Source organism: Hippopotamus amphibius, chromosome 4 (assembly GCF_030028045.1).
Source record: "Hippopotamus amphibius kiboko isolate mHipAmp2 chromosome 4, mHipAmp2.hap2, whole genome shotgun sequence".
NCBI classification, from domain to species: domain Eukaryota; kingdom Metazoa; phylum Chordata; class Mammalia; order Artiodactyla; family Hippopotamidae; genus Hippopotamus; species Hippopotamus amphibius.
The window spans coordinates 71,958,666-71,982,923 of record NC_080189.1 but is presented as its reverse complement, the minus strand read 5'-3'; the positions used below and the strand labels follow the sequence as shown (position 1 = coordinate 71,982,923).

The 24,258-nt window shown below is 36.0% G+C and overlaps 1 protein-coding gene across 1 annotated transcript in view; it reads right to left on the bottom strand.

Annotated features, from left to right (window-relative positions):
- The window catches only part of HDAC9 (histone deacetylase 9), a 719,791-nt gene that overhangs the window by 256,601 nt on the left and 438,932 nt on the right, over positions 1–24,258 (bottom strand). Inside the window, exon 14 of the mRNA XM_057730709.1 lies at positions 5,116–5,249. Within this exon, the coding sequence (XP_057586692.1) occupies positions 5,116–5,249 (134 nt within the window). The remainder of the gene's footprint in view (positions 1–5,115; positions 5,250–24,258) is intronic.

Here is a 24,258-nt window from a genome sequence, read left to right as displayed (position 1 = left end):
GAGTTTAGTAAAGTAGCAGGATACAAAATTAATGCACAGAAATCTCTTGCATCCCTATACACTAACAACGGAAGAGCAGAAAGAGAAATTAAGGAAACTCTCCCATTCACCATTGCAACCAAAAGAATAAAATACCTAGGAATAAACCTGCCTAAGGAGGCAAAAGATCTGTATGCAGAAAACTTTAAGACATTGATGAAAGAAATCAAAGATGACATAAACAGATGGAGGGATATACCATGTTCCTGGATTGGAAGAATCAATATCGTGAAAATGACTGTACTACCCAAAGCAATTTACAGATTTAATGCAATCCCGATCAGATTACCAATGGCATTTTTCACAGAACTAGAGCAAGAAATCTTACGATTTGTATGGAAACGCAAAAGACCCCGAATAGCCAAAGCAATCTTGAGAAGGAAAAATGGAGTTGGTGGAATCAGGCTTCCTGACTTCAAACTATACTACAAGGCCATAGTGATCAAGACAGTATGGTACTGGCACAAAAATAGAAAGGAAGATCAATGGAACAGAATAGAGAACTCAGAAGTAAGCCCAAACACATATGGGCACCTTATCTTTGACAAAGGAGGCACGAGTATACAATGGAAAAAAGACAGCCTCTTCAATAAGTGGTGCTGGGAAAATTGGACAGCAACATGTAAAAGAATGAAATTAGAACACTTCCTAACACCATACACAAAAATAAACTCCAAATGGATTAAAGACCTACATATAAGGCCAGACACTATCAAACTCCTAGAGGAAAACATAGGCAGAACACTCTTTGACATACATCAAAGCAACATCCTTTTTGACCCACCTCCTAGAATCATGGAAATAAAATCAAGAATAAACGAATGGGACCTCATGAAACTTAAAAGCTTTTGCACAGCAAAAGAAACCATAAACAAGACTAAAAGGCAACCCTCAGAATGGGAAAAAATAATTGCCTATGAAACAACGGACAAAGGATTAACCTCCAAAATATACAAGCAGCTCATGCAGCTTCATACCAAAAAAGCAAATAACCCAATCCACAAATGGGCAGAAGACCTAAATAGACACTTCTCCAAAGAAGACATACAGATGGCCAACAAACACATGAAAAGATGCTCAACATCACTCATCATCAGAGAAATGCAAGTCAAAGCCACAATGAGGTATCACCTCACACCAATCAGAATGGCCATCATCACAAAGTCTGGAAACCACAAATGTTGGAGAGGGTGTGGAGAAAAGGGAACTCTCCTGCACTGTTGGTGGGATTGTAAGTTGGTACAGCCACTATGGAAAACAATTTGGAGGTTCCTTAAAAAACTACAAATAGAACTACCATATGATCCAGTAATCCCACTCCTGGGCATATACCCAAAGAAAACCATAATCCCAAAAGAAACTTGTACCATAATGTTTATTGCAGCACTCTTTACAATAGCCAGGACATGGAAGCAACCTAAATGCCCATCAACAAATGAATGGATACAGAAGATGTGGCATATATATACAATGGAATATTACTCAGCTATAAAAAGGGATGAGATGGAGCTATATGTAATGAGGTGGATAGAACTACAATCTGTCATACAGAGTGAAGTAAGTCAGAAAGAGAAAGACAAATATTGTATGCTAACTCACATATACGGAATCTAAAAATGGTACTGATGAACTCAGTGACAAGAACAGGGAAGCAGATACAGGGAATGGACTGGAGAACTCGAGGTATGGGAGGGGGCGGGGGGTGAAGGGGAAACTGAGAAGAAGCGGGAGAGTAGTACAGACATATATATACTACCAACTGTAAAATAGTCAGTGGGAAGTTGTTGTATAACAAAGGGAGTCCAACTCGAGGATGGAAGATGCCTTAGAGGACTGGGGCAGGGAGGGTGGGGGGGAATCGAGGGGGGGGCGTCAAGGAAGGGAGGGAATATGGGGATATGTGTATAAAAACAGTTGATTGAACCTGGTGTACCCCCCAAAAAAAATAAAATTAAAAAAAAAAATAACATATTAATAAATGTGTATATTAGAATTAATTTGTCAAATCAAAAACTTTAAGAGAAAATCCACAACAAACATGTATCAATTATTTCAGTTGCATTTACTGGGGAGAGTATTGGCTAAGGAAATAGATTCTACTGTTTCCAAGTGAGCTAGATTGGCTTGGAATAATCTCTGTATGTTCCCTTTACCTCCTCCCCCATTCTTCTGAAAGAAACAATCAGGAAGAGGAGATAAATCATGTTTCTTTTGGTTGTATGTTTTATCCCTTTGGAACTATGACATACAGAATCTGAAAGTCTCTAGAGAAAGGTTACATTTGTTTAGTTAATAATCATTTCTAAAATTCCTCTTTGAATATTTCCCAAATTATCCACACAGGCAAAGAGACATTAAATTCCTAGGTATCTTAAAGTTAATTGTTTTTAACGGCTTTAGCAATTCCATAGCATGTTTTGGATTAGGTCAGCACCAGTCATAGTATTTTGATAACAAAGGAGCAAATAAATACATATGGGCAACACTTTCATCACTTAGGCAAGCAAACACCTGATGAACTGCTCTTAAACGATGTTAGGAAAGAGTGTTCTCTTTGTATTATTAAAGTTTTGGATCAGACTTTTGTGCTTGGTCTTCATTAAGAGCCAATCTGCTGATCTGGGCTTTCAAGTGCATTATTTGTTAACTGCGTGGTTGTTTGCTAGACTGACTCTTATTTGTTGAGTGGACTGGAATAGACTCACTCATTCTCATTCAACTGTGGGGTTGCTCACAGTTCTAACATTTCATCATTGGTCTGATGTCACATCAGTCCGTGCTGTTGTATAAGTTGAGTTTCATGATTTCAAATACTACAAGAGTAAAATAATGTGATGTACCAGGAACTGAAAGATTGACCAGGAAGGGATAATACACTTTTAAATTTTAAGACCGGTGTGAACCATATGACATTCCATTTACTTCTGCACTTTGCTCCCTTCATAAACAGTGTTACTTCAGGTAAAAGACTTAAGGGACATCACAAACTAACAATGCATTTGAGGCTGTGATCAGGCACTGCTAATTTGGAGCCATGGGGTGGGGCTTCAGGATATAATAAAGTCTTGAAAGTGAAAAAATGTAAACAGCAATGCCTCAGCTTGCAAAAGTACAGAGAGATAGCCGAGCTAGAAAACAGCTACAGTAGATGCAAAGGTGAGACAGGAATGCTCTCATGAATAAATATCCTTTCAGGCTAGTCTACTACAAATAAGTCTCCTTGATGGTCTCCTTTCCCAGCTCCATATGGGATTGCGTAGACAATAGAGTGGTTTGGCTTCCAAACTGTATTATCAAAAACATGAAATCCTTGAACATAACTGTAAAATTTACCAAAGAATATGAAAGCCTTCTGACTTATAATATGGATGCTACTGGCAAAATATGAATAATAGACTTTCACTCAGGTAAGAACCAGAGAAATAAATCTAGCTGAAATTCCTTCACTTTGGGGTTTCTAGGTAAAGGATATATTTAATTAAAAGCAGAACTCTCAATATGAAAAAATTTGATAATTCTACTATCAACATATAATAAAACTTGTGAAACTAAATCAGTATACACTGCTCTGGTGTATTCACCCACAATCCCAACTGCTGAATGACACACTGACATCATCTACGTTTTGATGTAAAGAAAATGACCATTTAATTCCCCTATAAGATGAGATATATAGTTCATCTTCAAAAAAGAAAATCAATAAAGAAAATGATTTATCCTTAGAAATGAACACACTGAATGAATGAATGACTTTGCATCTTCAAAAGTCAGTTATTTTTACTACTTTGCAGAGAAGAAAGATCAGACTGAACTAACTCCTGCTATTAAATAGAGGCAAGTGAACTTGACTCTAAGACACAGTCTGTCTGCTTTGGCATCTCTATTTCAACTGAAATATTTTACAGGTTTCACTTCAAAGTAAACTGGCTTTGAATAGAATTTACTTGACTACATTTTTGGCTGTCAAAATCAATTAACTCAAAAGTAGTCACAAAAGATTGTGTCTTTATTTTATCAAAGTATAGTGAATTTAACATGGTTTCAGTGTATTAGTTTCCTCATGACATAACTATGGTCAGAATATCAATATTACCCATTTACTTTTTTCCCCAAACTTGTGAGAACTAGTTAGATTTGCTTCACTGCTCTCTAAAGGACAATGGAACCAAAAAGCAACATGCTAAATTATCATTCTCTAAGAATAGAGACCATTTGTCTCTTGTGAAATTCCATAATTTTGGAATTGTGAAATTTGTCTTGTGAAATTCCATAATTCTAGTTCCTAGAACACATCTGGAACATAATACAGACCCAAGAAAAAGTGCTTTTGATCAATAAATGTTAAGGTACTGTAAGAAAACACATGGGGGACATTTTTCTTTTAAAAAAGTTTTAGATTCAAATACAGACTGTTACTGGATCTTAAGCAACAATGGACATTTACAGCCACTAAATCAAACTACTGCTGGCTGTTATATATTTTGCAAATTTGACAATGGGAGCCTTTTTGACTTGGTATCATTTTTACTCTTAACCTTTGAAAGCCTAAAGAAACAGATTTTTCTAAATAAAAAATAAGACTCACCAGGAGTCTACAGAAATGAATCTAAACAGCAATAAAAAGAAGCGACTTTTCTTGGTAAGAAGACAGTTAATCTTTTAAAACTATTCATTTCTGTGAGGTAAAATTGGCAAATATGTGAGTTCAAAGTATTGCTTATAACAACAAATAATAACTACTTAGCACTTAACAGTTTGTGAAGAGTTTCTCAGAAAATTAACTCAATAAATGATATCTATTTGGAAGGAAGAATACTACCATGTGTACAGAAAAACGCTGAAGTAATAGCACACACATCAGGCAGCTGCTCAGTCCATCAGCATAGACTGAGTACCCACTGTGCGCCCAGCCAGGTGTCAGGTTATAAGTTCTATGCTACTAGTGTCTACAGTGGTTCATCAATCATGGTGTTTATGCTACAGAGTTAACATTTTTCTACAACTACCCAAACGAATACTGGCCTCTTTACATGATTTATTTAAGTAAGTAAAAGAGTGTGGCCAATTCAGGATTACCTCACATTTATTGAGCAGGCCGGTTTCTTGCAGCCGTGACCAGATGCTCTGTATTCGTCCAGCATGCTCAGGGTGGGTGGTGGAACTGCCACAAATACACTGGTGTTTCAGCATCAGAGGATCATAGGCAATTCCTTCAGGACAAAGAAAACACAGCACAAGATGAGTAATAATACAAAATAATGATACAAGTTACATGACAATATGATTACTCCAAGAAAGGCATTGTTTTCCAAATAAATTTACAAATAGAGAAATAATACATTTCCACGAATCCCCAGGGAGCACGTTAAAAGCTACTTAGTTCTATAGCTCTGGGTATACATGCAACAAAAGTCAACTCGTGGATTAATCAGTTCTCAGATCCTAGCTTATTTAGTAAATCTGTAAAGTAATAAAGATGGTGGTATTTAAGAAACTTCAGGTTTAAAAACAAATACTGTAATTTTACCAGCATCTTAAATCATTATGAAGCACTTTTAGACAGATAATTCAATTCAGTAGAGGTTTCAATTTTATCAGTGAAGCCACAAAATGAGCTGACTCTTTAAAATGTAAATTTATTTCACCAGTAACTCTAGCCTTACTATAGATCATGTTAGATTTGTAATAAACTGGAAGAGTTTCCAACTGCTTGCCTATTCCACTTATCAATTTCTTCAAAGTTGTGCAAAAAGCATTTCTTCTTTGCTTACTGTGCTTTTCTCATAATTTATGTCAATCTGTAAGTGATATAATTATTATAGATTTTATAATGTGGGACATTTGAAGTGTTTGTTTTTAAAAATGAATGTCAGTTGCAGTACGTTTAATAGAGATCACATACATGCTTGACAAAATCTGCTTTTAAATTATCATGAGTTAATACATTTCATATTCCAGTTAGACCCTTTGATGGGGAAGATTTTATAAACATTTGATGAAATGAACTATTAGGGATATATAAAGTAGGGCTCTTTAAAGCAACAAATTAGATGATAATTATTATAAAAAGATGTCCACCCTTAACCCAATGCCTTGGGGAGGAAAACATGTTATTTACAAAATTCCTGACATAAGAAATTATTTAACCAATCAAATCTTCCAATAAATTACCATCAAAATACATTCTCTGGGGGCATGGAGTAAGGGCAGAAGAATTCATTATAAGAAATTTCTAAATATCTATTTAAGAACAGATAAGTATAAGCAATTAGTGTTGTAAAGTAGGTTCAATTAATGCATTTTATTCTCCCTTATATTTTTGTGCTAGAGGAATGTTACTCAAGAGGGGAATATATTTGTCCCTGAGTGTATTAAAATCATGCAGCAGAATGACATGTGTATTTTGAAACCATGTGGCAAAAATTATGTCTAAGAAAAAATATCATTTTGCTGGTCCAAATAACATCCAGTCTTTTCTATTAATTGAAATATAGCTGACGTACAATATTATGTTAGTTTCAGGTGTACTACATAGCGGTTTGACATGTGTATACATTACAAAATGATCACCACAATAAGTCTAGTAACCATCTGTCCCCATACAAAGTTATTACAATATTTTTGACCATATCCTTTAGCTGTATATTACATCCCTGTGGCTTATTCATTTTATAACTGGAGGTTTGTACCTCTTAATCCCCTTCACCTATTTGGTCCAACTCTCCAACCCCCTTCCCTCTGGCAACTATACCTTTAATTATGTTTTCATTTTGTTTTGTTTCTTAGATTCCAGATCTAAAGATACAGATTTTAGATTATATGGTATTTGTTTTTCTCTGACTTATTTAACCCAGCATGATACCCTCTCAATGCGTAAATATCAATTCTTTTTTTTTTTAATATATGCACACAGTTTTATATATAATGCAGCATCACACCATGTAGGGCATTTACTCTTATTTTATACATTCAGATATGTTTGAAACACTTCTTAAGGCTACAAAACAGGACATAGAAAAATAAACAGGAATATATTCAACACTTACGAAAAGTGATATGATACAGAATATAAAGTACTATTTTCAACACTTCAAAAGATGTAGATATACTTTTTTTACAAGTAACATCACAAATGATCACATCTTCACATGCTTTAAGTATTATTTGTACTCAGTGTAAGGCTATTATCATATTTCATAAATTTTTTTCTAGCTCTGTAACAATGCAATTTTTAATCCATTCAAGGAAATTCAACCCCAAAGTTGCTGTTTCCCAGCATTAAGACATGCATCCACCCCTCTTGTAGGATCTTCTAAAATTTGTATTTCAAGGGAGAAAAAAACCTAAATTAGTGGGAAATCCCAATTAGTGGGAGACTAAGTGGCAGACCCTGCTAGCAAAACCTTAGTTCTTTGAAACTGACATACTGGAACTGAGCCATTATTAAGATTTGAAACAACACAATAGCATTTAGACATTAAATAGGAAGCAAAATACAGTAAACAGAAATAGTGTAGCCAGATTTGCATTCTCTTCAGCTACACTACAATGGACCTTGCTTATCAATTCTTAAGACACAAATGGCTTCAAAATCCTCCCTCTGCCCAACTCTCACATTTTCAGTGCTGACCTTTCTGAGCAGTACACTTGCACACTTGTCTAAATCACCCATCCAAAATCTCCATTTGTTTTCATAAAGTTAGAATATCATAGATTTGAGATCATAATCTTAAACTTCACACACTGTTCCTCATCACAGTAAAGGATATCATAAGACTGCTCATATAAGAAATTTTACTGTCCTCTTGACAATCCCTCATCCCATGAACCAGCAAGTAATGTCTACCTTCCCTGGAAGATACACACTGAATCACTCTCTTCTTATCTCCAATGCCAAAACCATATGTGATCCAAGGGACTATTATCTCTAATCTGAACTCCTGAGATAGCCTTGTAACTGGCTATCTGACTTTCATTCTATTCTATTGCCACTTTACAGTAGCTACTTTTGCTTAAATCCTATGGTGGCTTCACGGAGGAGGCTAAAATTTCTCAAGGCAGCAGAGACAAGCTCTTTCCCTCCTCTTCATCTTCATCTTACACTCTTCCCTCCCTTGATCTCTGTTTCTCTCACAAAGGTTTTCAGTCCTCGAAAGAGTGAAAATCACGGGAGACTGATACCAATTAGACTTTTGTATTTTATTAAAAAAAAAAAAAAAGTAATTGGAGCCAGGCTATAGCTCCTTAAAATCTTAAAAAAAAAAAAAAAAAAAAAAAAAGCCTGAAAATCACACCACCTATAGGATCTTCATACATGCTTTTCCATCTATGCCAAAAATTTTTCTTTCTTGCCCCCTAAACTCTAGCCCTCATTTGGCTAATACCTATTCATTCTTCAAGATTGTTTTAATGTCACTTCCTCAATAAAGCATTACCTGTGATCTCTAAATTAGGTCTCCTACTATATGCTCTAATAGCATCTTCTAGGTCTTCTTCAGAACATTTAGCACAACTCTGTAATTGTTGTATAATATTGTTAATTGCATATTTTCTTCACTCTCTGGTAAGATCTATGAAAACACAGACTAGAGTTGTACTGTTTACCTCTGAACTCTTAGTGTCTGTAAACCATGCTTGGAATATAGTAGATCCTCAAAAGTATTTTTAGTAAATGAATGGAAAACTTAAATCAATGACATCTGATGAGAACTAAGTTAGATAGCTCCATTATAAAGCTTTCCTTGATGAACCTACTTGGTGGACCTCATTGGACTACTGAAGGTTTTATAGGCTTCTTTCTTTAGTATTCTACCTTTTATTTTATATGCCTCATCTTCCTACCAGCAAGTGCCTCTAATATGGGCATTTATTTTACTCATTATATTTCTACATGGAAATCTGCATAAAAAAAGAGATGAATAAATATTTTAAAATAAAAGTCAAAAGGGAGAAAGGAGGAAAGATAGGAAAAAAAAAAGCAGGCATAAAAAGCAACATTCAAAATATAATGATAGAGTAAGAAAGATGGTGGCAAAGTATAAGGACATGGAATGCATCCCTCTCCACAGATGCATCAGGAATACACCAAAAGATGCAGTAATTCCCACAGAAAACCAGCCGAACACCAGCAAACGACCTCAGACACCAGAAAGGACTGCAAAGATCCTGACATAACTGCATAAGACAGTGGGAAAAAAAAAAAAGGAGAAGGAGGAGGAGAAGAAAGGAAAGGGACAGGTCCCACACACTAGGGTGGGGGCATCTGAAACACAGGGGAGATTGCCGAATTTGGGGAAATGTCCCTTATCTGACGGGGAAACACCTTCTCCAATGGGGAATTTCCTTGGGTCAGAAGGGAGGCATTTGGGACTGTTCAAAGAGGGTGAAGCGGCTGAGCTGTGGCAGATGGGAAAGAAGGAGAAATACACAGAGGGTCCACACTAAGTCTCAGCATGTCTGGACTGAGACACTGATTCACAGCTGAACAGGGGGTCTGGGAGCTGGAATGTGGGAACTGGAAAACTGGTTCAGGGTGAGAAACATTTCTGGCAGTAGAGAGATGGACTGAGAGGACAGGAGGGAAGAAATCCGCAGCAGAGAGTGCCTATCATGGAAAGCTGTGTGGCCATAGTGGCAGCTCAATACTGCTGACTCACAAGCAGGGGGGAGGAGCTGCAGGTGTAACCTCTCTCTCCATGCCTGCAACAGTCCCCTGTGGGCCTAGCTAATGCACTCAGGGATAACAAAGGCCCCTGGGTGGGGCTGGCCTAGAGTGCCTGCAGCCGAGAGCCAAAAGCCCACAGAGTGGCCCAGCTCTGGAAACATTCTGTTTACACCTGAGCCACCAGCGTCCCTCTGCAACAGGCACCACCACGGCCAACTGAGCTGCAGTGACCCAGGCAGGACGCACCCGGCAGAGTCATAGCGGGGGGAGGAGCCACGGTTGTAGTTGCTCTCTTGGCCTGAGCCACCCAAGCCACTATGACCCAGGCAGGGCACCACAGCTCATTCACTCCCAGAGGAAGGAGCAACTATTGTACCCTTTCTCTCCCCACACACCGGCGCTTACAGACAAACAATAAAGGAAGCTCTGCTGGTCACAGAATAATACAAAAAGCCCAAGGCAGGTAGAAGGACACTTACAGCTGAGACTCCAAGGAAACAGAAATATTATTATTAATTCTATTGATCTGGTCCATTCTGGGATCAGTTCTAGTGTTTTTTTTGTTTTTGTTTCTGTTTTTCTTTTATTAATTACAATCTTAGTCCTAAAAGATCTACACGTTTTATAACATTTTTTTCTTCTATTTTCATTCTTAGCCTTTTTATATATTTATAAATATATATATATTTATATATAAATATATATATATCTCCTACCTTCTTTTAATCTCTATCTTTTATACATTTCTATTTCATTCCCTTGCTTTTCATATTACCAGTCACACTATGCTCTTCTGCTGCCCTGTCTTCTGTCCTTTTTTAGTTTATTTTATCTTAATATACTTATAAGCAATGTTATCGGTCTGCTCTGTTTCCTTGCTGTATTCTTCAGATGACACACTGCTTTGGTTTTTATTATTAGGTTTTGTCTTTATCTTAGTTCTAAGTATAATTGTCTGGTTTCATTCTGAGAATCTTCAGTCTGTCTGGTGGTACTCTTGCTCTTTGTTATATTTGACCCTAGCTTTCAAAATCTCCCTGGATTTGTGTTTGTGTGTATGTGGTGTTTTGTTTTTTTTGTTTGTTTGTTTTGTTTTTGCTTTCTTTTGGTTTTGAATTTCTGTTAGTTTTCTCTTTGATTGTCTGATAGCATGCTGCAGTTCTTCTGTCAGGTCTTTCTAGTGCCTTATGTTCTATTGGATTCAGTATTTGTGTGTCTTATACATATATGTGTTTCCTTGACTTAGTATCTGTTTGACTCAACACTCTGCCATTAGTCTGGGGCTTGGACAGTCTTCTTTAAACCCCTTTATTGCCAGGACAAGCAACCTCTGAAGTTTGGACTACTCCATCAGAAGTCAGGTTGGAGGCTCTGGGAATGGAGCACTGAATCCAGGAATCTAGACTACTAGGGAGTCCTCAGACACAAGGATGATTAACTACAGAGAACTCTCACAGAGCCTCGTATCAGAGTCTAAGATTAGGCTTCATCCGACTGTCTGCAACTGTCAGTGCTGGACACATCACACCAAATTACAAACAAGATGGGAACACAAACCCTCCCATCAGCACGCAGACTACCTAAAACCATTTTAACCTCACAGATACCCTAAAACACCCCTCCTGACATGGCCCTGCTCATGAGAGAAAAGACACAGAGCCACACACAGGAAAGCAGACACCAGACCCCCCCCACCAGGAAGCCTACTCAAGACACTGGAAAAACCCCACCATAGGGGGCAGAGGGCAGAAACAAGAGGAATTACTACTAGGGAGCATAGGGAAAGGAGACAGCAAATCCTATAAATTAGACAAAACGAGAAAACAAAGAAACACCATGCAGGCAAAGGAGCAGGAAAAAAACCCACAAGACCAAATACATGAAGAGGAAATAGAAAAATTGCCTGAAAAAGAATTCAGAGTAATGATAGTAAAGATGATCCAAAATCTCGATAACAAAATACAAAATATACAAGAAACTGTTAATAAGGACTCAGAAAGACTAAAGAGCAAACAAACAGTAATGGACAACAAACTAACTGAAATCAAAAATACTCTAGATAGTATAAACAGCAGAATAACTGAGGCAGAGGAACGAATAAGTGAGTTGGAAGACAGAATGGGGGAAATATCTGCCACAGAGCAGGAAAGAGAAAAAAGAATGAAAAGAATGGAAGACAGTCTCAGAGACCTTGGTGACAACATTAAGTGCACCAACATTCAAATCATAGGCATTCCAGAAGAAGAAGAAAAAAAGAAAGGGTCTGAGAAAATATTTGAAGTGATAATAGTGGAAAACTTCCCCAACATGGGAAAGGAAATAATTAATCAAGTCCAAGAAGGGCAGAGAGTCCCATACAAAATAAACCCAAGGAGAAATACACCAAGGCATATATTAATCAAACTAATGAAAATTAAACACAAAGAAAAAATATTAAAAGCAGCAAGAGATAAGCAACAAATAACATGTAAGGGAAAACCCATAAGGATAACAGCAGATCTTTCTGCAGAAACTCTGCAGGCCAGAAGGGAATGGCAGGATATACTGAAAGTCCTGAAAGAGAAAAACCTACAGCCAAGAATACTTCCCCAGCAAGAATCTCGTTCAGATTCGACGGAGAAATCAAAAGCTTTACAGAGAAGCAAAAGTTAAGGGAATTCAGCACCATCAAACCAGCCTTACAACAATTGCTAAAGGAACTTTTCTAAGCAGGAAACACAAGAGAAGGAAAAGACCTACAAAAACAAACCCAAAAGCCATAAAAGGGGAAATTGACAGTAACACAAATAATAATAGGAGACTTTAACACCCCACTTACATCAATGCACAGATCATCCAAACAGAAATAAGGACACACAAGTTTTAAATGACACATTAGACCATCTCAACTTAATTGATATTTATAGTACATTCCATCCAAAAACTATAGAGTGCACTTTCTTCTCAAGGGCACATGGAACATTTTCCAGAATAGATCACATCTTGGATCACTAATCAAGCCTTGGTAAATTCAAGAAATTTGAAATCATGTAAAGCATCTTCTCTGACCACAACAGCATGAGACTAGATAACAATTACAGGAAAAAAACTATAAAAAATACAAAAATATGGAAGCTAAACAATATGCTATTAAACAACCAAGAAATCACTAAAGAAATCAAAGAGGAAATCAAAAAATATCTAGAAACAAACGACAATGAAAACACAACAACCCAAAACCTATGGGACGCAGCAAAAGCAGTTCTAAGAGAGAAGTTTATAGCAATACAGTCCTACCTTAAGAAACAAGAAAATTATCAAATAAACAACCTACCCTTACACCTAAAACAATAAGAGAAAGAAGAACAAAGAAGCCCCAAAGGGAGCAGAAGGAAAGAAATCATAAATATCAGATCAGAAAGAAATGAAAAAAAAAAAAAAAAGGAAGGAAACAATAGCAAAGATCAATAAAACTAAAAGCTGGTTCTTTGAGAAGATAAACAAAATTGGTAAACCATTAGCCAGACTCATCAAGAAAAAAAGGGAGAAGACGCAAATCAACAGAATTAGAAATAAAAAAGGAGAAGTAATATCTGACACTACAGAAATAGAAAAGATCATGAGAGACTACTATAAGCAATTATATGCCAATAAATTGGAAAACCTGGAAGAAATGGATAAATTCTTAGAAAAATACAATCTTCCAAGACTGAACCAGGAAGAAATAGAAACTATGAACAGACCAATCACAAGTACGGAAATTGAGGCAGTGATTAAAAATCTCCCAACAAACAAAAGCCCAGGGCCAGATGGGTTCATGGGCGAATTCTACCAAACATTTCGAGAAGAGCTAACACCTATCCTTCTCAAACTCTTCCAAAATATTGCAGAAGGTGGAACACTCCCAAACTCATTCTACGAGGCTACCATCACCCTGATACCAAAACCAGGCAAAGATGTCACAAAAAAAGAAAACTACAGACCAATATCACTGATGAATATAGATGCAAAAATCCTCAACAAAATACGAGCTAACAGATTCCAACAGCACATTAAAAAAATCATACACCATGATCAAGTGGGGTTTACCTCTGGGATGCAAACATTCTTCAATATATGCAAATCAATCAATGTGATACATCATATCAACAACTTGAAGGATAAAAACCATAGGATAATCTCAATAGATGCAGAAAAAGCTTTTGACAAAATTCAACATCCATTTATGATAAAAGCTCTCCAGAAAATGGGCATAGAAGGAAATTACCTCAACATAAGAAAAGCCATACATGAGAAACCAAAAGCCAACATTGTTCTAAATGGTGGAAAACTGAAAGAATTCCCTCTAAGAACAGGAACAAGACAAGGGTGTCCACCCTCACCATTATTATTCAACACAGTTTTGGAAGTTTTAGCCATAGCAACCAGAGAAGAAAATGAAATAAAAGGAATCCAAATTGGAAAAGAAGTAAAATTGTCACTCTTTGCAGATGACATGATATTATATATGGAAAACCCTAAAGATGCTACCAGACAACTGCTAGCACTAATCAATGAATTTAGTAAAGTAGCAGGATACAAAATTAATGCACAGAAATCTCTTGCATTCCTATACACTAACAAAAGAGCAGAAAGAGAAATTAAGGAAACTCTCGCATTTAACATTGCAACAAAAAGAATAAAATACCTAGGAATAATCCTGCCTAAGGAGGCAAAAGATCTATATGCAGAAAACTATAAGACACTGAGGAAAGAAATCAAAGACGATACAAACAGATGGAGAGACATACCATGTTCTTGGATTGGAAGAATCAACATTGTGAAAATGACTGTACTACCCAAAGCAATTTACAGATTCAATGCAATCCCGATCAAATTACCAACGGCATTTTTCACAGAACTAGAATAAGAAATCTTACGATTTGTATGGAAATGCAAAAGACCCCGAATAGCCAAAGCAATCTTGAGAAGGAAAGACGGAATTGGTAGAATTAGGCTTCCTGACTTCAAACTATACCACAAGACCACACTGATCAAGACAGTATGGTACTGGCACAAAAATAGAAAGGAAGATCAATGGAACAGAATAGAGAACTCAGAGGTAAACCCAAGCACATATGGGCACCTTATCTTTGACAAAGGAGGCATGAATATACAATGGAAAAAAGACAGCCTCTTCAATAAGTGGTGCTGGGAAAATTGGACAGCAACATGTAAAAGAATGAAATTAGAACACTTCCTAACACCATATACAAAAATAAACTCCAAATGGATTAAAGACCTACATGGAAGGCCAGACAATATAAAACTCCTAGAGGAAAACACAGGCAGAACACTCTATGACATACATCAGAGCAAGATCCTTTTTGACCCACCTCCTAGAATCATGGAAATAAAATCAAGAAGAAACCAATGGGACCTCATGAAACTTAGAAGCTTTTGCACAGCGAAAGAAACCATAAACAAGACAAGAAGGCAACCCTCAGAATGGGAGAAAATATTTGCCAATGAAGCAATGGACAAAGGATTAATCTCCAAAATATACAAGCAGCTCATGTAGCTTAATACCAAAAAAAAACAAATAACCCAATCCATACATGGGCGGAAGACCTAAATAGACATTTCTCCAAAGAAGACATACAGATGGCCAACAAACACATGAAAAGGTGCTCAACATCACTAATCATTAGAGAAATGCAAGTCAAAGCCACAATAAGGTATCACTTCACACTAGTCAGAATGCCATCAACAAAAAATCTAGAAACAACAAATGCTGGAGAGGGTGTGGAGAAAAGGGAACTCTCCTGCACTGCTGATGGGAATGTAAGTTGGTACAGCCACTATGGAAAACAGTTTGGAGGTTCCTTAAAAATCTACAAATAGAACTACCATATGATCCAGTCATCCCACTCCTGGGCATATACCCAGAGAAAACCATAATCCAAAAAGAAACATGTACCATAATGTTCATTGCAGCACTATTTACAATAGCCAGGACACGGAAGCAACCTAAATGCCCATCAACAAATGAATGGACAAAGAAGATGTGGCATATATATATATACAATGGAATATTACTCAGCTATAAAAAGGAATGAAATGGAGCTATATGTAATGTGGTGGATAGACCTTGAGTCTGTCATACAGAGTGAAGTAAGCCAGAAAGAGAAAAACAAATACTGTATGCTAACTCATATATACAGAATCTAAAAAAAAAAAAAGGTACTGATGAACCCAGTGACAGGACAAGAATAAGGATGAGGATGCAGAGAATGGACTGGAGGACACAGGGTTGGTGTGCAGGGGGCAAAGGGGAAGCTGGGACGAAGTGAGAGAGTAACATATACATATATATACTACCAACTGTAAAATAGGTAGCTAGTGGGAAGTTGCTGTATAACAAAGGGAGATCAACTCGATGATGGGTGATGCCTTGGATGGCCGGGACGGGGAGGGTGGGGGGGGAGTCGCAGGAGGGAGGGGATATGGGGACATGTGTATAAATACAGATGATTCACTTTGGTGTACCTCATAAGCTGGTACAAGAGTGTAAAGCAATTATCTTCCAATAAAGAGCTTAAAGAAAAATAACGATATATAAGACATGTCTCCAAGATTCAGGTCTATCAAGTTTTTATTATATAACAGGGATGGTTTAACATATTTTCAACCACAGTTTTGTACTGCATAAGCGATATATTAATGATTAACATGGAAACATAAAATATAGTATTTCTCTCATTTTGAAAACATTATTTAAGAGTAGAGGTTCTAATCATTAAGTTGCTTATTTTTTTCACTATTTCATCTCTTGACATATCTAACTTCACCTCCATAGTAATCATTCCTCTTTTAACAACATTTTCTCCATAAGCCACTGCCAAAAAAAAAAAAAAAATTATAAAACAGGTTATGGTAGCTGAAAGTTATTGCCAAGTATCTGGAGATTATAACACAAAGTCCAGGAGCTCTTGGAAAGACATCTGAATTTAAGAGAAAATAAAGTCTGGAACCCCAAACCTCCACTTACTCATCTTAATTACGTAGCAATGAGGTGTTAACAGGTAGACTGTAAGGTGAGACTTAACCTCATCCTTCATCTCCATTCCTTTCCTTTCTCTTTTTTCCCTCGCCCTCCCCACCCCCCACCCCCCCACCCCCAGAAACAAAAACTTATGGGGTGAGAAACAAGCCTGCTCTTCTCTTTGGGATGCATATGGAATTCTACTTTTCTTTGACCCTTTCTGCCCCACTGGTTACCACCTGCAACATTAGGTAATGGATCAATCTCTCTCTTAATCAATGGGATAAGAGTTAAAAGCAGGTTTGAGAAAATACATGAAGGAGTCTTAACATAAAGCCTTTGCCTGAATTTTAAAGCCTAGTAGTCTACAAAAAAAAAAAAAAAAGTCAAAATTTTTGATTTTTTTTTAGATAAGCTTGGACTTTGTGCTTTCTCTGGCTTTCAGTTTTATTAAATGAGGTAAGTATGTGAAGCATACAGTAGTATCTCTCCCTTTCCTTAATCACTGCATGTAGTTAATTCATTATTTAGCCATAGAAACCTTTCATATCTTCAGATTTATGCCCAATCTTATATGACTGTGAGGCTAAGTCCACCTTGGTCTGTTAGGAAAGTTGAGTCTAGAATCTTTAGACCCAAATCTCCTGATCCCAACCAAGTTCTTAACACTCAACTTCATATAACTTTTCTGGTTAATGCCTGAAGCTTCACACCTTCCCAAGGATTTGCTCAACAACACATATTAAACTCCTTGCATGGCCCAAGGAATGAACTAAGGGCTAAAGCATGATATAAATATCAATATATATAACATAGTATCTTTCCTAAAAGATGCAGGTTCAGTAAACTGTCATTGAATGCTCATCATAATCCAGGTACCAGCAACTTCATTTTATTACATTTAACTTATGGTCTAGCCGTAAAGATGAGGCACTCATGAATACAGGTACATGACATGTTTTTTTTAAAACTCTGTATGGTAAGGAAGGAAAAAAATATGGGGCTGGGAGGTCAAAGATGACCTTTTAAAAACAAAAACAAATTTAAAAATGGCCTGCAATTGGCAGAATTACTAAAATGGATACAAGAAGCTATTTTGAAGCAAGTATCATTTCTAATAATCTCTAAATCATACCCACAGCAGCTGTCAGACTTCTGATCCATAATTCTAATCTATCCATAAGGTTTATCTTGCCTAACTTTTTTATTTCTACTATACTCTTTACATTGTAACACCTGAATTATTTGTTATAATATCTTTTAACAGGAACACTGAAATCAAAGTACCAGATAGTAAATTTTTATGTGTAAAACTTGATTTGTCCAGCAGGCAAGTGAAATATCCAAAAGTAATTGTTTAAAACTTGCTCAACTGTGTCTCTGAGTAGATAAGGAGCATTTTCTAAGACTTATAGCTTTGTTTGTTTATGTAAATCATCTTATCAGCAGCTAAAGAGGAAGTGGGTGGAACAAATTCCACCCAAGAGCTTCCAAGTAACACTATATGGAAGTCTGTTAGAACCTGGGAATTAGATTAAGTGCTGCCATTCAACTATATAACCGAGAACGCAATTCAACCAGTATGTAAGTTGGCAAAAAGTGAAGTCAAACACAATTCACTGCATATTTGCTGGCAAATATCTGGAAAGATCTCCCTACATTCAAGCTTTCAAGAATGAGTGAGCACGATGATTGGTGATGACTTAGAAGGGTGAGACAGGGAGGGTGGGAAGGAGTTACTGGAGGGAGGGGATATGCGGATATATGTATAAATACAGCTGATTCACTTTGTTGTACAGCAGAACCTGGCACAACAGTGTAAAGCAATTATACTCCAATAAAGAGCTTAAAAAAAAAAAGAGTGAGTGAGCAAAGGAAAGGAAACCATTAACAAAACAAATTAAAAAAAACCCTACAGACTGGGAGAATGTATTTACAAATGATGCAATTGACAAGGGATTAATTTCCAAAATATACAAACAGCTCATACAGCTCAATAATAAAAAGCAAACAAACCAATCAGAAAATGGGCTGAAGACCTAAATAGACATTTCTCTAAAGGAGACATCCAGATGTCCAACAGGCAGATGAAAAGATGCTCAACATCACTAATTATCAGAGAAATGCAAATGAAAACTACAATGAGGTTAAATTACCTCATACTGGTCTGAATGGCCATCATCAAAAAGTCTACAAATAATAAATGCTGCAGTGTGTGTGAAGAAAAGGGAACCCTCCTATAGTGTTGGTGGGAATACAAATTGGTGTAGCCACTACAGAGACCAGTATGGTGATTCCTTAAAAAACTAAAAATAGAACTACCATATGATCCAGCAATCCCATTCCTGGGCATATATCCGGATAAAACTTTAATTTGAAAAGATATATTCACCCCAATGTTCATAGCAGCATTATTTACAATAGCCAAGACATGGCAGCAACCTAAATATCCATCAACAGATGAATGGATAAAAAAGATGTATATACAATGGAATATTACTCAGCCATAAAAAGAATGAAATAATGCCATTTGCAGCAACATGGATAGACCCAGAAATTATCATACTAACTGAAGTAAATCAGACAGAGAAAGATAACATATGATATCACTTATATGTGGAATCTAAAAAATGATACAAATGAACTTACAAAACAGAAACAGACTCACAGACTTAGAAAACCAACTTATGATTACCAAAGGGGAAGGTGGGAGGAGGGATAAATTAGTAGTTTGTGATTAGCAGATACAAACTACTATATGCAAAATAGATAAACAACAAAGTCCTACCGTACAGCACAGAAAAGTATATTCAATATCTTATAATAAACTATAATGAAACAGAAGTTGGAAAATATATATCTGAAACTAACACAACACTGTAAATCAACTATACTTTAAAAAAATTAAATAAAAAAAAAAAGATTGAGCAAGCAGAAAAAAATAAAAAACAAAAAACAAAAACCAGGCCTATGAGAACATGGTACAGTAACTGTAAAGGAAACATCAGTCCTACTACTTAGCTCAGTGAATTTGATTTACTATAGGAACCAAAATAAGAGTTTAGAAACTTTTTGGGATTCTCAAATGTCAAAAGACACTGATCTTATTAAATAGGAGCCAAGAGCTAAAAGGAGAGATCAAGCTAAATTAATGAGTAAAAAGAAAGATGAACAAGATAAGTGAGGATGCCAAGAAAACTAAATACACAGCGGCAAAATTAAAACCTACATTGGAGGTAACAAAAAAGGAATTCACATTTCAGAAAACCAGGTAAGTATTGAGGTCAGAGAATAGATAGCAGAAAAAAAAGTTGTGATTGTTCTCGAGGAGGAAATCAGATTAATTGAATAATTGGAATAATTGAAGAATTTTCCCATAAATAGAAAGAGACATGTACATGAGTATTGTAATTGCAAATGCTCATCATAAAGATTATTTGGGGTTTGTTTTTGGTTTTTTTTTAGATTAACAGGATAAAGAAAGTATACTAGGAGGCACCAGAAAAGGATGAACAGGCTACCCACAAAGGAACACATACTAAGATGGTCTCAGACTTCTCCTCTTGAATGTTAAATGCCTGAGCATTTAACATTTCCAGACAAAAAGTGTGCCCCAATAAGTCTGTGTGCATGTATGCGAGAAGGTAATAGGATGACTTTCTCAGGCATGAAAAAGCCAAAAAAAAATTTTTTTAATTAAAAACTATACATACATATACACACACATATATATTAATATATGTATTAATATATACTTTAAAAATATATGCTATAAAGCTATGTTAATAAATATGTTATAATATATATATGACTAAGTTGATATAATTTCCTAAATAAAAAAAATAGCTATTTTATCATTTTCATGGAGAAATAAATAAGCAAATTTTGGAGGAATTTTTCAGGAGAAATTTCAAGCACATATACTTGAGGACAGTAACTTCAAAACTGATTATCCAAATGAAATTAATCTCTCCATTGTGATACAGGTAGTTACTCTGAGAAGTCTTAAAACACACACAACACATGCATACACAAATAAGTACATGTACATGATTACACACATACGCATATATGTATTTACACATGCACAAAGACATGAACACAAACACATGTAACTTTACTCTGTTAAAGACAGGCACATAGGAAGAGAGGAAAATACTGGAAGTAAATAATGTATATTACTTATGGTTACCTCTGAGTGACAGAAGAATAGGTGATTCTCCTTTATGGTTTTCCAGATTTACCAAATTGCTTTCAATGAACATTTTTTTGATTTTAAAAAATGTACATGTTACCCCCAAATTTCACTTAATATACCAAAAATCTTTTTGTTTTTTTGGTATAGTTGCATGTAATTCATGTCTATTTAGTCTCATTTCACTCGGACATTCGTTTACTATACAGTAAGTATATAGCCCTCCTCCGGTTAGCCATGTACCTATGTGCTAGGGTTAGAGAGAAGAGAAAACACAATCCCTTCCTGCATGGAGAGTCCATTTGAACACAATCCCCAAAATAAATAAATAATTACAATCTTTGAGGGAAAACTCCAGTTTGTTATGAGGGGTCATAATTGATTTAATTTGGATTTATCTGGCCAAACAAGGTTTCCTGAAGGAAATAACACGTAAACTAAAACCTGAAGGATTAACGGGAGTTTGCCCGACTTGGGAAAATATCTTTCAATAGAACACAAACAGCAAAAACAAACAAATAACAACAACAAAGAGGAAAAAAGGCCAGTTTTGCTAGTCTCACACTGAAATATCCAAATGTATTTCACTTTCTGTCGTGATGTGCCAATCACTAAACATCAGTTCAAACATTCTTTTCACTAAACTATTTGTAATGGCTTTCACAAACACTGGTTTAGTTTGAGCACTACAATTCTACTTGACATTAGATACTGACTAAAAAGATAATGTTACAAAGAATTTACTCACAGATTATGTAAAAGAACCTAGTGTTGGGAGAAAGAAGACCTTAAATGGTACTGGGTGATGGGGAAGATAAAGCCAATCAAATCTATTTGCCATTAAATTCTTGTATCAATGAACCCCATTTGGTATAAACTAGCACTATTATATCATCTACTCTCAATGTCCTGCTGTGAGCCATAGCCAAGCCTCACCTCTGTTAGGAACAGCTGAGTAGAAGAGAGGAAGACTATGGCAGAGAAAATGACATGCATTGCCCTTCCCTTGGTCATCAGAACTCATAAAACACCACCCCTTGGCTTTACACAGAATGAAAAAAGCACCTCTTAAACTCAATATGATATAAAAATTGAATATTACTCATATTCCCATATCGCAAAATTCATTTGAATATGTGACAACCTGACTCTACAACACACATTCTTCATTAGCACTATAGTAGCTGTGTGATCGTCCTGTCCATCCAGAAACATCCTCAAAGGGCTCTCTGTGGGGCCACCAGGAAGTGGCTACATCTTAGTCTGTTTCTAGGTCCATTCAAGTTCTCACAGGAAATGGACTAGAGACTTCATCTTTCAACAACTGACTGAGCTCAGACAACACTTTCCTCTTGGACTACCGGTTTGTTCTTTACAATAAAGGGGATGGTGTGGCTACTCCAGTTGGTTGTTGAAGATGACATGGAAAGTAAAGATTTGAATGGTGTGCCCTGAAAATTATGTGAGTTTAGTATTGAATAACTTTTTAGCTTATTCAAAATGTATAGCTCTTACAGAATGAATTTAAGCAAATTTCTTACCTTTACAACTTGTTTTCTCTTCCTTACTTTTTAGTGGAACAACCATAGAGCATTTAAGATATACGACTTTATTTTGAAAAGAAAAAAAAAAAAAGCTAAATATTTTCAAAGAACATGTGACTTCAAAGTGACTTAAATGTCACTTCTGATTTTTTTGATGTCTCTTCAACAAATATTGGGTTGGCCAAAGAGTTCGTTCGGGTTTTTCCATAACATGGAGAACCCAAATGAACTTTTTTGCCAACCCAATATTAAAAAGCCAAAATAAAGGTTTTTTTTTATGCTTAAAAAATTTGTTTTCAAACATACCACAAATGAAAGCCTTAAGAGTTCTCCTCTAAAATAGAGATCATTAGAAATACTAAAATGAATTTTGAGATCCTGTGGAATGTAAGAGTGTGCAGGTTACAGGGGAAATTTAAGTTTGGATGAAAGCCAGAATAATATATGGAGGAGCAGAGTGAAGATAGTGCATTTCATTTCATTTGGATTTGGAAAAGCACTAAATGAAAGTCACCAATCAAATATATATTTTTAGTCCCAATGACAGTGGAGGGGTTATTAACAGATATATAAATTATATATTTTGCATGTTTTTTAAAAATATTTAATCTTTTTGCTTTAAGAATTTAAGTGCTAGGATGCAACATTCTTATGGTAAGACAATAAGAAGGGTTTTCTTTACTGAAGTATGTAACTTTGAAATACTTAGTCATTCCTTACAGATCAATAATTACACAGTAACTTCTACTTTCAGTGTTTTCAAATTTGAACTAGTAAATTCCTAAGTGTTTATGATTTATATGTACATATGTATATATACTGCAAATTAATATTTGCTGGTTCAACTAAAATTTACTGAATACCTACTAAGTACAAACTCCTGTATTTTTTAAAATATGTTTATATAATCTTTCATTTAGGCAAGAAATGTGCCTCATCACGTACATTAAATATGAAAATAAACTCAAGTTGATTTCCCTATTTGTGTTTTGAATATAAACTCTAATAAATACTAGGATGTGGACATTATAAGAAAGAAACTAATCAAGTGAAATGTCCCAGTCTTCAGTTTGAAGGATTAGATTATGTTTATGTCATGCTTACATTATTTGGTTTGCACCTGATTCTCTGAAGGCCTACAAACCCTGTTCATTTGGCAACACATGCTTTCTCAAGCTGGTAGGATCATTCTCGTACTCAGAGATCTTGTTTCATTCATATGGAAGGAACATATAAAAGTAGAAGAAACCAAAGCGTGGCAGGAAAGCATCACCCCTCTTAACCAAGAGAGGCAACTATCAGTAGGATTACAGTAGTACACATCAGCGCACATGGAGACAGCACCACAAAACTTTATAATCAAGCTCACTTCTGAACTAAGAAAATGACTCTGAGTGACTATAATTGACATTACAATAGGATGTCTGTGTCTCTGAAAGCTTATGGCTGAATAAAAAACACTTCCCAGTAAAAAGAATTGGGAAGTATCTAATTCTTAAAGGCTACTGCTCTGACCACCTACATAGTATTTCTCTACATCATGTACCTGGCTTTGAGCAAAAATTCTCTGAAGACCAGGGATAGAACCAGGCATGACTGATCCAAGCAGCTTTCACTGACACTGGGCTGCAGTCCTGGGTCATCTGGGATACAGGACAGGTCTGCTTTGCTCCAAGAAATAGAGGAATCAGGGGCAGTGGCTATTGTGGTGAAAGAAATGTATTCCAATACACCCAGACTGCAGCTCCTAGTATGGAACGTTGGCTTGGGGTGTAACACAGCACAAAAAGTAGCTCCCATGCACACTTATTAA